The sequence below is a fragment of the Neodiprion virginianus genome, chromosome 7 (genome assembly GCF_021901495.1).
Source record: "Neodiprion virginianus isolate iyNeoVirg1 chromosome 7, iyNeoVirg1.1, whole genome shotgun sequence".
In the NCBI taxonomy this organism is placed as follows: domain Eukaryota; kingdom Metazoa; phylum Arthropoda; class Insecta; order Hymenoptera; family Diprionidae; genus Neodiprion; species Neodiprion virginianus.
In genome coordinates this window covers 15,476,248-15,488,479 of record NC_060883.1, presented here as the reverse complement: position 1 = coordinate 15,488,479, position 12,232 = coordinate 15,476,248, and the positions used below count along the sequence as shown (strand labels likewise).

Here is a 12,232-nt window from a genome sequence, read left to right as displayed (position 1 = left end):
CCTTGGTAAAATGAAAATTTATCTAAAATTTCACCGATTTTTATTTCGGAAATATTTTGTCCTTATTATCTGGAAATTTGTAACTTGTAATGCAAAAATTCGTAGTGCAAAATATCTCAGGATATAAATGTCCTACTGGAAAAATATTCAAGCATAATTTTTGCAGCACTTGGAATTTGTTCTGACGCCGACGACTGGTTTTTTTTTTTTTTTTTTTTTTTTTTTAATTTTAATCTTCAGATGTTCCAGTAACCGTAACTTCTAAGGCCATCGAGTCGACACCGAGTTTTAATTATTGTCGTAAAATTCGTGGGATTTCTGTTTGCTAAAAAAAAATTCAGAATGGTCTATTACTGAAAAAAACGGTTTACGATTTTTGGCCGAGTAAAAAACAAGTTTCGAGTGTCATGACAGTAACGAATAAGTAATTTTCAAGTAGGACACTTAAATTTTAAGTTTTTTTTTGAAACATGAACTTTCTTGATATGAGTAACGTAACGGTTTTTAAAATACCAGCTACCAAAGCTGTTTGTAATAAAAAAAAAAAAAAAAAAAATTTCACGTCGACTTTGTGTTACAAAACTACAAACCAGGAAATACTATTTGGTTTGTTTTTTTAGCTTGTTAGATAGCAAAGGAAAAAATAGCCATATTAAAAAAGTCGAGTTGAGGTGTATTCTCTATATGTAAAAATTTGAAACTTATTCAATATACTGAAAACTTGCGTACTTTGAAATCATCGATACCATTCTGGCCCAATCTAAACTCAGAGCTGCAAATTAATTTCCTCATCAGATCCTTAGCCTCTTCGGATACATCATACACATCTTCTATTGGAAAGTCGAAACAATTCTGAAAGATATTTAATTTATAAAAAATGTTTTTGGCAATATGGTTATAAATGTCTGGCAAAATTTGAAATTTCATTAATTTCGTACAAATGATATATTAATTCTAATGTACTTCGTCTGAGTAAAAATAATTTATTGAAAATATCACTAAATCACAATTACTGATCAACCCAAGAAGTTTGTACAATAAATCGAGTAAAGAAAATTTCAATTACAACATAGGCACAATAACGACTTCATGTGAATCTGATTCTGCTCCAACAAAATTTCAGAGCTACGACTGAGTGTATATGAGTGAATGCGAGAAATTAGTATGAATAAGTACGTATTAATATCATTGGGACAGTTAACTTCTCATACAGAATAATTTTTTATGGCCCAAAATGAATTCTTGAAACCATTCTTCTTTGTCTATGAACATTTATTACTGCGAATTAAATCCGTGGTTACTGATATATTTATGCTTTCTTGGTTGTCTGATGAAGAATCCGCACTTGGACAAGATTTCTTAACATGGGAAAAATAACTGAGAACCAGAATATGAAACACATTACCCAAAAGTACAAAGAACTTTATCATACTGTTAATACTTAGGGAAAGAAAAAAATCAAAACCGATTGCTTCCATAGGTCGCATGATTGTGAAACCTGCAAAAGAATTTTTTACGGCACGCGCATGAAAAAGTCGCTTTTTACCGGCTATTTTCGATCAGAAAAGTGCCATTTTATACGCCACATTTGAGAACTGCACTATAAAGTCTTTAAATCTCATATTTGATGCGCAGTTCGAACCACCTATTAAATCTATCATATAAAGTACTAGTTTTCACAATGACTGATAAGTTTTTGAAAATATCCAAGGAAACACGGATATTTGATTAAATCGTCAAAAATTCTGAAATACAATAACAAGAAGAAAATTGATTTAGTGTAACAATTATTTTAATCACCTTATGGTTCATGATTTTTCCGTATGTTTCAACTAGAGATTCAGCATAAAATGGAGTTTCTCCATAGAGCATTTCGTACATGCATACTCCGAGGGACCACCAATCACATTCAGGGCCATACCTCCCTTGCCCATCTTCCATAGCCTGTAAGTGAAAAAAAATTCGCAGCAGATGAGAACCAATGCCTAGCTTAGAAGTAATAATGTGCAAAAATTTATTTACCCGTAAAATTTCAGGTGAAATATAATCCGGAGTACCAACAGCAACGTTACTTTGAACAGTTCCATCTTCAAAGAGCCGTAAGCATGAACCAAAGTCAGCCAGTCTTATGTGTCCATTAGCATCCAACAAAACGTTGTCTGGCTTAATATCACGATGTACGTAATGCAGATCATGAATTGATCCGATAGCCAGCACCATTTCCGCTATGTAAAACCGCGCCATGTCTTCGGGAAGTCGATCTTCAAATTTACTCAGCAGTGTTAATAAATCACCACCGCAATAATAATCCATGACAAGGTACTGCGAATATATTACATAATAAATGAGAGTTGATTGTTTGAGAGATCGTGAGAATAATTGATAAATGGAAGCACTAAAATTCATTGTTTACGCAGAATGGAAACGTGACTTAGCCCATAATACTAAAATTCGAATTAATCATGAGGCACTGTACGTATATGAAAGTAATTTCATGTTTCACACAGTTTTGTGTCTTATCTGAGACGTGGAAAATTTTCAGAATCACTCTCAAGGATTTGTGTTTAAATTTAAAAAATATTGAATATTTTACGAGTGTTTTAACATTTTATGAAAAATGAATATTTTCCATGTTAAATGAATGGGAAAATAAAAATTAAAATAGCCACCTGATAAACTTGAGCTAGAAAGCTTATATTTCGTAAAGATCTGCTTTCCACAAAACACTAGCATTTAAGGGGGTTAGAACAAGAAAAACAATTTTTTTTTTTAACGACGCCAATGTATACCTATTATGCACGCTGTGTGATACTGTTTGTAATGCCAAAAAGTTTCACTTCTGTCGCGTGTGGTTGGTTGCCGCACTTGTTTTTTTCAATAATGACATGAGAAAAATAAAGTTTTGAATTTCTTTTCCAGTTATATATTAGATCTGGTCGTGAAAGATGGTTATATCTCTTTTTCCCCTGACCATCCGTTCAACATTTTTTATCACCTTGTCATGGAAAAAGAAACAACCGACTTCCAAGGAATATGTAAAAACTTGTCTTTTGAATAAAATGAGCCATAGGGAAATCTAATGAATATACTAAGTTTTGAACTATTTTGAAGCAACTTGAAATAAAGTACCAATATTCCAACTTTTGTTTGTGATTCTAGTATTTTCAACTTCTATAATTTATCCTGGAATAAAATTAATTGAAAATATCCATTTTTGGTCAACTAATCTCCTTAATCAACTATTGTGATTTGGTGGAAAAGAGAAAAGAAAAAAAAAGGAAGATCCTAGAAAAAGAAGATCTAATTATCCTTCTTCTGAAGAAGTAGACACAGGAATATGTGGAAGAAAAGAAAAAAAAACAACCATCTTACCAGATTATTATCATCCTGAAAGGCGTAGTGGAGATTTGTTATCCATCTACGGTCTCCGTATACCAATACATCTCGTTCTTCCCTAAAACAAGCGGTTTCAGCACGTTTCAGCATCTCCCATTTGTTGAGTATTTTCATAGCAAAGACTTTGTCCGATCCCCGCATCCTGACCACGCAAACCTCTCCAAATGCACCTCGTCCAATTACTTTGACTATTTCAAAATCTTCTCTAGCTAATTGTAGGCTTTTTATGCATGAGGCGACTGGTTTCACTAGAAAATTGAAAAGAAAATAAAAGCTAAAGAGGGTGTAACGAAATTGGCAATTATCAGAAACTGTATTGAATGAAACGCTCAAGGAAATAGATTTAGCTCGTCACAAAACAAGCCCAGTAGCCGGATCCAGTGCTCGACTGTTGTAATATACTTGAATTTTGGTAAAAGACGTGGAGAATTGTTGAGCGCTTGGCACTTTTTTGCTAGATTTGGACGGATCCGCAGTAATGCACTCGATCCGGTGACTGTGCTTGTTTGGCAGTAATATCTTAAACTAAGTCGTGATTGATGCTCAATTACATGCTTTTTTGAGAAAACAAAGATTCTAAAACCGATGTTTTGAGATTAAATAATTTCCAATTTTGTTACACTCTGTATACTTTGACTTACAAATAGAATCCAATTTGGACACTGCTTCATATATATTTCAATACTGTAGTATGAAAAACAATGATAAAAACTGGCTGTGTGATTAATTGATTAGGAATGAACTTTGATTTATCAGCCCTTTCAATTATTAGTTTTTTCGATTGATAATAGTTCTTCTAATAACTGCATTGGTCATTTATTTAGAAAAATTGGAGTCTACAATTAATCAATTAATCGCACAGTGAAAGTAAAAACAGAACTATGCTTGAATTCATGTCGGCTAAAATTAAAAAATTTGTAATCTAAAAAAAAGCAGAACTGCAACTTACCAAATTCGATAAAATCTGATACTGTCTTTTCTCGACGTAATGAGGAGTTGCAACACTCGTCATAGAGAACGAGTAAAACGTCGATGAGAGTTTCAATAGAAAATGTATGACCGGCTCGTCCCCCTTGCACAGGACCACCAACAAATAGTGCCTCCAATTGACGCAGCCTTCCACCAACCCCTGAATAAAACATCAGAATTAAAGTAATTACAGTGATTATATTAACACTTAGCATCCCACCATTTTTTTTGCAGCATTTGATTTATTAAACTATTTTTTTGATTCCACATATTCTCTGAAATATTTCTAAGTCTAAAACAAATATAGAATTTATTTCTTTATTTATTTATTGCAAAAATAATGGTCAAAATTCAAACTTATCCACGAAAAAAAGCATTTTCTGCTGATCTACCATGAAAATTCGCATGCCAATTGTTACACAATCTCGACACACACCACAGAATTTTATAGAATATTTTCTTCTTGTTATTTTTGTTTATCCGCCATTTCAAATTTTCGAATTTCGAGTTCACATTTGACTAACCCCAAAAACCATGTAGCATAAAGTTTCATAAAAACAAATGACTTTTCGAATTTACGTCTACCATATTGAATCAGCTGAAACGAAACTAATATTTACAGTTTGACAAAGATTATGACCATTGAAATTCTATAGAAATCATGAAAGTTTTAATTCTTTAAATGAAGAATATATGCCATAGTTATTTTTTACACATATCAATGGCATTCTGGTTCTGTTATTTCTATTTCAGTATTTTATTGTCTCGGGTTGCAAAATGGCAATTTTTCAAAATATTTCGTTATATTAACATTACCAATATCAAGGTTGTAGATTGCAGACATTTCACTGGAATTTTGATAATCAATTAAGTACAATGATTACAAATGTGTTCCAATTATAGAATAAATCAGCTAAGTTCATTTACATTTATTTACATTCCATTTCAAATAATATATTTGCAAAATTTCTGGAATATCAAGTGAGATAAATTTTTACCATGGGGGTGTTTGTTTTTTTGAAAACGAGCTAATGGTTGAATCAAATTTTTAAATAATTGCATTTGAACGATTCAAATTGGTTTAGACACTACTGATTTATTCCAATGTTTATTAAGTTTTTTCAGCCAACATTTTTTCTGTTTCGAGTATCAGCTATTCCATTGGTACCAGCATCTGACTGCATCGCTAGCTATCTCGTTGTCAGTAACAGGGACGTTATCAGCTGACTGCAGCTAATTCGTCATAAAAACAGAACCTGATTCCCAATTTGACAGGAAGTGAATCTTTTTCTAAACTCTCATTTATGATCAAGTTATTGGTAGCGGAATTAAATTTTTTTATTACCATCTAAACAAAATGACGACTGTATAAAGATAAAATTCAATTTTTCATAAAAAATGTGGGACTCTTTTATTCAATAAAGAAAAAAAAAATGATACCGGTGAAGAAGTGATATGTTGGTAAAAACGAAGAACCACCGAAGAATATTGTCTGCCAATGTGAACAGAATCAGTTGACCGTTTTCAACATAGCGTGAGCACTACAAGACATATCACCAAGCTGAACAGTCAACGTTATTGACCATAATGATGTTTCCGATCAACTAATGCTAAAGAAAAAAATAGTTTTATACAAAATAAACCCCAACTGAATTGATGAATCCGTTTTCAGGATACAAATTCCCATAATTCACCCCCTTAAACAGATGAGGCTGAAGTTAGTAACTTTATCGCACCGAAACACCAGAGAAAGTATCAGTATTGCGCAGATTTAGAATGACTTTTGTGGAGTAGCTTTTGCAAACTATGAGTATATTTTTTCTAAACCCGCATCATTACAGTAACTTTACTAATTCCAACCTCATTTAAAAAGTATATTTCGACTAGAATCTCGAAGACTATTGTTTATATTACTTTTGCGTACTCTGTTTAAAATTGCTAGAAAGAGAATTAATCACCATGGGTTCTACGGGTAGTACTGCAATTCACGACACTGAACTTAGTTTACAGACACCATAAGTTTAAGCCGCTAAGTGTATGACGAAATTTATAAAGCTTTCTAGCGTACAGTAAAACTTTGCTAAATCAAGCTAATGTCGACCGTCCTTAGTTCAGGTAATTGAAAAACTAAGATAAGAAGGAATAAATTTTGACAGTATATTTTCGACTGAAAATTAACGAGTACGAATTAGATTTCCTGCTATTAACTGACTTATGTGCGGCATTAACTCAAATATGTTAAACTAGAAATATAATCAAAAATGATGCTTCTCATACCAAATGTAACGATCTAGGCGTTACAGATTAAATTAAACAGGTTTGTGAGCTTATGAAGCGAATTAACAGGCATCAGATAAGAAAGAATGCTTTTATTGAGAAACTGCTGTTACCAGTTTAAAGTTTGAAACAAGACTGTTTTTACAATAATACAGCTTCGCGCAGCAGCCTTACTCATTTTGAGACATATGAAAGCTCTTATATATCTTTTATCTATGACAACTACTAAATCAGAAAAGAAGGGCAAGTCGGGTGATTTCATCTTTTGTAATACTTATGTATTAGGAGTTAAAACAAAGCAAATGTGGCAGAGAGAGAAACTTGACTAATCGTAATGTTGGATGAGACATGCTCAGATAAGCGAGACTTTACTGTACTATCGCTTCCTAAATAGAGGTGCAAGTATCGCAGAATGTAAAATTTGAATTAGAGATAATAAAAAAAATTGAGCATATCGGACAGGGTCTTTTTTCATGATCATGTGTTCTTGGCTGAAATCTGCAACAAACTTCGGCACTGTACACAATTTCATCACCTGAAGGGGAAACAGTTTACAAAACACTTGAATAACCTGTAACTCTTCACGCAGAATCGACTTCTAGCATTAAACCAGGGTAGTCCCGTAGGAATCATCATGTTTATAAACAAATACTGATAATCGAATGGGCATAGCAAGCGAAAGAAGAATTCGACAAACATTGGAGTAGATATAGTGGACGAGCAAAAAAATTGATGAACAGCCAGGTTAAACTATTAGTAATAATTGGAAAACTTCGAGAATGCTTGGAATGTCGTAAATCGCTGAATTTGCCGAAATTTCACAAAGTCGAAGTTAGTAATGTTATCGCAATCAAACATTTGGGAAAAAATGATTATTTTCTTAATATTACAATGATTTTGAAGGAACTAAGATTTGGAAATATGAGTGTGTTTTGTTTTAATACAGTTTGGCGAATTCAATCAATTCCAAAATCGCGAAATAACAGTTTTTCCTCGGCATGAATCGTTACTATAACGTTACTAGCTTCAATATGATGTAATTCCCTAACCCACATACAAAACTCCCTAACATTTCCCGGTTGTTAAGGTATTCCAGACAAATCGCCACCTTCTAAAGTACAATCCTGCAAATAATAAATATGTATATTTTGAAAAAAGAACCAATGTTGACAAAATATACTATTACGAATATAGTTTTTGGTACAATATGTAATATATGCATTATATTTTAGAAACTTGAAACAGATGGTGGGCAGTGAGCCATAACTGGTGAAAATTAGTGCGCTGCTGACTCTGTCTGAAGTGAAGAGTTTCTAATGTTAATGTAATGAAGGGTTTATAAGAGAATCATTATTTCCAGATATCATCATTGTCCAAACTGCAGTAAAACTTGAATTATAGTACAACTAAAGTGAAGTGTGTTCATTTTATGACTGCAGCCTCGACAAAACTAATTATATTGTTACAAAATAATCATTTAATACAAACGTTTCACTCTGGTAACGTTACTAACTTTAACAGGTTGGCCACAAATTTTCATTTTTTTTTGGACCTAAGACCCAGTTTTCCCTGACATTTTCCCAGTTCTAATAAGTTACTAAAACCTAAATTATTCAGCTTATCAACTCTATAATTGGTTCCAATTCAATTTGAATTGAAAAAAACTATAATGTACTAAAAAGTCAGTTCAAACCAATTTTTTTTCTCAATGTAAAAAAGGAAATTTGTCACCTAAAAAAATCATTTCCAATTCCCATGATAGAAAATTGATATTTTCAGTTTTTGCCATGACGAAAATGAAAATTCCCTGAGAATTAGAAAGCCAAACGATGTGGTTTTATATAAAGACATTGTTACCATTAATAGCAAGTCCTTTGGGCATCATCTCGGACGTTGCAAGGTTGTAGTGATGCTGTTGTAGGTCGGACATGGTCGCTCTTTGCCGTGACAATTGCTTACCACGTTCGTTGGATGTTATTTCTGTCATTGCTGAAGCTGGTTACCAATTGTGTGCTACACCACCGCATTACTGAAATATGGGTGCACTGAAAAATAATCAACATTTGATTGTGTTAAAAGTGATCTCACATCTGGAAAGGACAAGAACAAAGTTTCCGATCAGCTATTGCCAGTACAGATTTTTGTTCAAATGAAAGTAAATTCCCAAATGACGCGGTATGAAAACAAATTTACTTACTTTAACCATCGAAGGTATAATAAAAGCTAAATAAAATAATCTATGATTCTAAAATAACTTTATACCAATTCCTTATCGCCATCCGATAAGCCTTGTACATAATTGTTATACTAACGTTGCAGTTTTGCCTCTTATTCAAATCTGGATGAGGAATAGGAGTAAGACATTTAAAAAAAAAAAACCAAAGTACCAGAATTACTTCAAATTCTGCAAAATCAAATTTGCAGTATCTATAGTAAATATTATACTTTTTTCCAAATAATTTGACAGTCGTCCGATACTATATATGTTTATAAACTTTACAATATGATACAAAACTGTTTTCAAGATTAAAAGATACTTCAAATCAGGCTTTAATGTACACATAATATTTTCATTTACAACGTAATTATAGTATGAATACAGAGCTAGAAATCTATGGGATTGTTTCAAAATTATCATCAAGTCATTAATTATAATACTCAATAAGAACTGGATGAAACCGAAGGACAAAGTAAATGCGTTAGATTCTTCATACTTGGAAGTTTCAGTAATGTAAATTATTTACCTGTTAAGCACTGACTTTACTTAGGATGAGAAGAAAACAGTATATTTTACATTAATCATAACACTGAATTTTCCTAGTAAAAAATCCCAGTTCGATAGGTTTTCAATAACCTTGTTTCATACAATTGAACCTGTGAATTATCCTATAAAAGTGAAGAAACGTGCTGTCCATCCATGTTACATGTTTTTTTTTTTTTTTTTTTTTTTTTTTTGCATCGGTAATTTGAAAAAAACTTAATAGGTTATCAATTTCTATCCAACGAAATTTTAGTATGAAAAATATTAGTCATATTTTTTTCCAGTCTTCTCATCTGATTCGCAAACATAAGATTGGTGTTGGGGAAAAAAAACATGAGTAAGTCGTTAAGATTGTAACCTGAATGTCACAGCGTCGGTGACGAAAGGAAAAAAAATATGAAACAAAAACAGTGTGAAAAAAAAAGAAGAAAGGAAGCAATTTTTATTATTCCACCAGAAGCAGCAGGAAATACCAAGCCACCTACCTGCTCACGTTTTTAATCGGAAATGTCAATCATCTGTTAGATGTAAAGACATATATGGGTATGCATAGCTTTCATTCAGAATCAGCTGTAAGGTCTTGAAGTTGTTCGGAAATTACGTAACCAAGCGAAGTGAGAGAAGTGGGTTTCTTACAAAAAAAAAAATTAATAAAAAATTGTTCAAAACATAATCGATCCAAAATAATGACTCGATAATTGGACAGGATTATTTTGACCTTTATACGTTCAAGATAATATGTCAATATGATCTACAAACTCGAAAAACGCACGTATGTGCGAATGATAGTCAATGGGGTAGGGCAGGTCGGTAATTTTCGTACGTTTGCCTTTCGGATATAGGTGTAATGTTATACATTGTATGTACGCATGTATGTATGTACACATACCTATTTGGATAAAACAGAGCTAAAACCGATTTATTCTTTCTTTTCAAGAACGGAGACAGATGCGATAGATTGATAGATATTTTTTAGATATATATGCATGAGTGTGTGTATGTGTGTGTGTGTAAGTATACATGTATGTGTATAAAGAGAGAGAAAGAGAGGAATAGAGGGACACCGAGAGAGAAAGTTACGTCGTACGACAGCGAAATGTTAATGAACCGAAATCATTCGCGGTGCACGAAGCTCAGTTTTTAATTATACATATATATTATGACTAGCTCAAATGATACCGTGCGTCGCGTTAGCGAGAAGTTACGATTCTTTTTTTTAGACGAACGGCGAGAATAAAAAAATAATGCACTCATGGAGTCATGGGCGAGATGTTTAAACGTAGTGCATACAGAGGTATGCACATACAATAATATGAAAATTTGCAAGGCTAGGTAGGTAGCTGAGGACGGTAGGGGAGTTTGGAATAGCACATATCAAGCGGGTTTGACGTATCCATGTATAAAAATCTGTTCACCTGCCACGCAGCAGCAGTTTTCGTTTAAATATATTCAATTGTTTATTACGCACACAGTTGTTCATTTAATTACGATTATGGAGATCATACATTTCCTATCGCCACTTCAACTGCCACTTCCACTTCCACTTCCACTTCCACTTCTACTTCCACCTCCACTTCTCTGGTATCAGCCAGTTCGGTATGCTTCGACCCCCTGGTCAGTACCCGTATTCCCCCGTACTACCCGTACTGATCTCGTGTTCCCGTGTCCCGTGTTTCCGGAGGCCATACGCAGCTCCCTTTTCTCCATACAAAAATATGGCAGCTTTTCGGACCAATGTCAATGACTAACAAATTTATAGACGCTCCAACGAGGACCCGTGGGGTGAAAACTTGACGGAATAATTTGAAGGCTGGCAATACCACTGGGCAACTTTCCGTGACCAATACTCGGCGGGTAAGAGGGCCTGAGTGGTCCTGTGGCCATAAGAATCCCTGTCAGCGATCCGGTAACCTCTTTACCAGCGGCAGTCATTCAACACCATGGAGCTAGAAATAGAATGGCAGAGCTCATTACCGCGGGGTGGCACAGAAGTCGTCAAAAGGTATGAGGCGATATAAAACTCTCTGATTGGTTGCGCCATCTTGTAATGTTACCTGGCGGCAACTGCTATCATCCCTAACCTAGCACATCACTGATGTAGTCAATTGCATAAAATTGGTGTAGACTATGTATTTTCATGTTCAACCCACTGAAATAGAGGTATACTGGGACGCAGCCCCCTGACACTCACCACTACTCGTATACTAAAAAATTGTACGCGTTTTGTCCCCGTTTTTTAGTTCCTCTACGTGGCGCTAGTAGACTTCTGACACGCTCACTGCCATGGAGACTAGAGTAAAGGAGTCCGAACCACGGTCTTACATACAGGTCTGACAACGAAGGTAGTGGGGGTGGTTCATTTCACGTCCGGTTATTTATCTCACTTTGTGGCCACCAAGCCGGCGTTGTGATCGAGGTGATCGTTGTGATAATCAACGCGTGCGCAATGCAGCGCCAATGTAATAATAATATTATTATTGGCACATTTTCATCCCTACAATCCCTACCCCACGTACATCCCTAGATAGCAACGCCGCGATATGGCTATTTCAAACACTAAAAACCACGGACAGCAAGAGAACCACGCCACTCTGTAGAAAATTGGCTTCGTTGCCAGACCTGTATGTAAGACCGTGGTCCGCACGCATATGGCGGAATTGTCGAAAAGTGGTTCGTGAAAGTGATGAAAGATCTTGTAGTTCGGAATATATCCGCAAGCGATACTAGCGCCTGGTTACGAATAGGTACATACGTCTCTGCATACGTGAAGAACGACAATTCAAAATCACCGCGCTGACGGAGCTCGCAGTGGCAGCGCTGCCAGGCGGT

The 12,232-nt window shown here is 34.4% G+C and overlaps 1 protein-coding gene across 6 annotated transcripts in view; it reads right to left on the bottom strand.

Moving 5' to 3' along the window:
- The window catches only part of LOC124308350 (serine/threonine-protein kinase Genghis Khan), a 42,786-nt gene extending 31,662 nt beyond the window's left edge, over positions 1–11,124 (bottom strand). The window contains exons 1-7 of one of the 6 annotated variants that reach the window (XM_046770959.1): positions 10,819–11,124; positions 8,500–8,687; positions 4,346–4,525; positions 3,373–3,644; positions 2,023–2,322; positions 1,801–1,944; positions 730–852 (exon numbers count right to left, since the gene is read on the bottom strand). In XM_046770959.1, coding sequence (XP_046626915.1) covers positions 730–852; positions 1,801–1,944; positions 2,023–2,322; positions 3,373–3,644; positions 4,346–4,525; positions 8,500–8,629 — 1,149 coding nt within the window. In that variant the 5' untranslated portion in view covers positions 8,630–8,687; positions 10,819–11,124. Of the gene's footprint in view, positions 1–729; positions 853–1,800; positions 1,945–2,022; positions 2,323–3,372; positions 3,645–4,345; positions 4,526–8,499; positions 8,688–9,888; positions 9,961–10,292; positions 10,311–10,818 lie in introns of those variants that run through there. The other 5 variants (XM_046770961.1, XM_046770962.1, XM_046770965.1 and 2 more) reach the window with 5 other exon arrangements.
- Between the last annotated feature and the right edge of the window lie 1,108 nt (positions 11,125–12,232).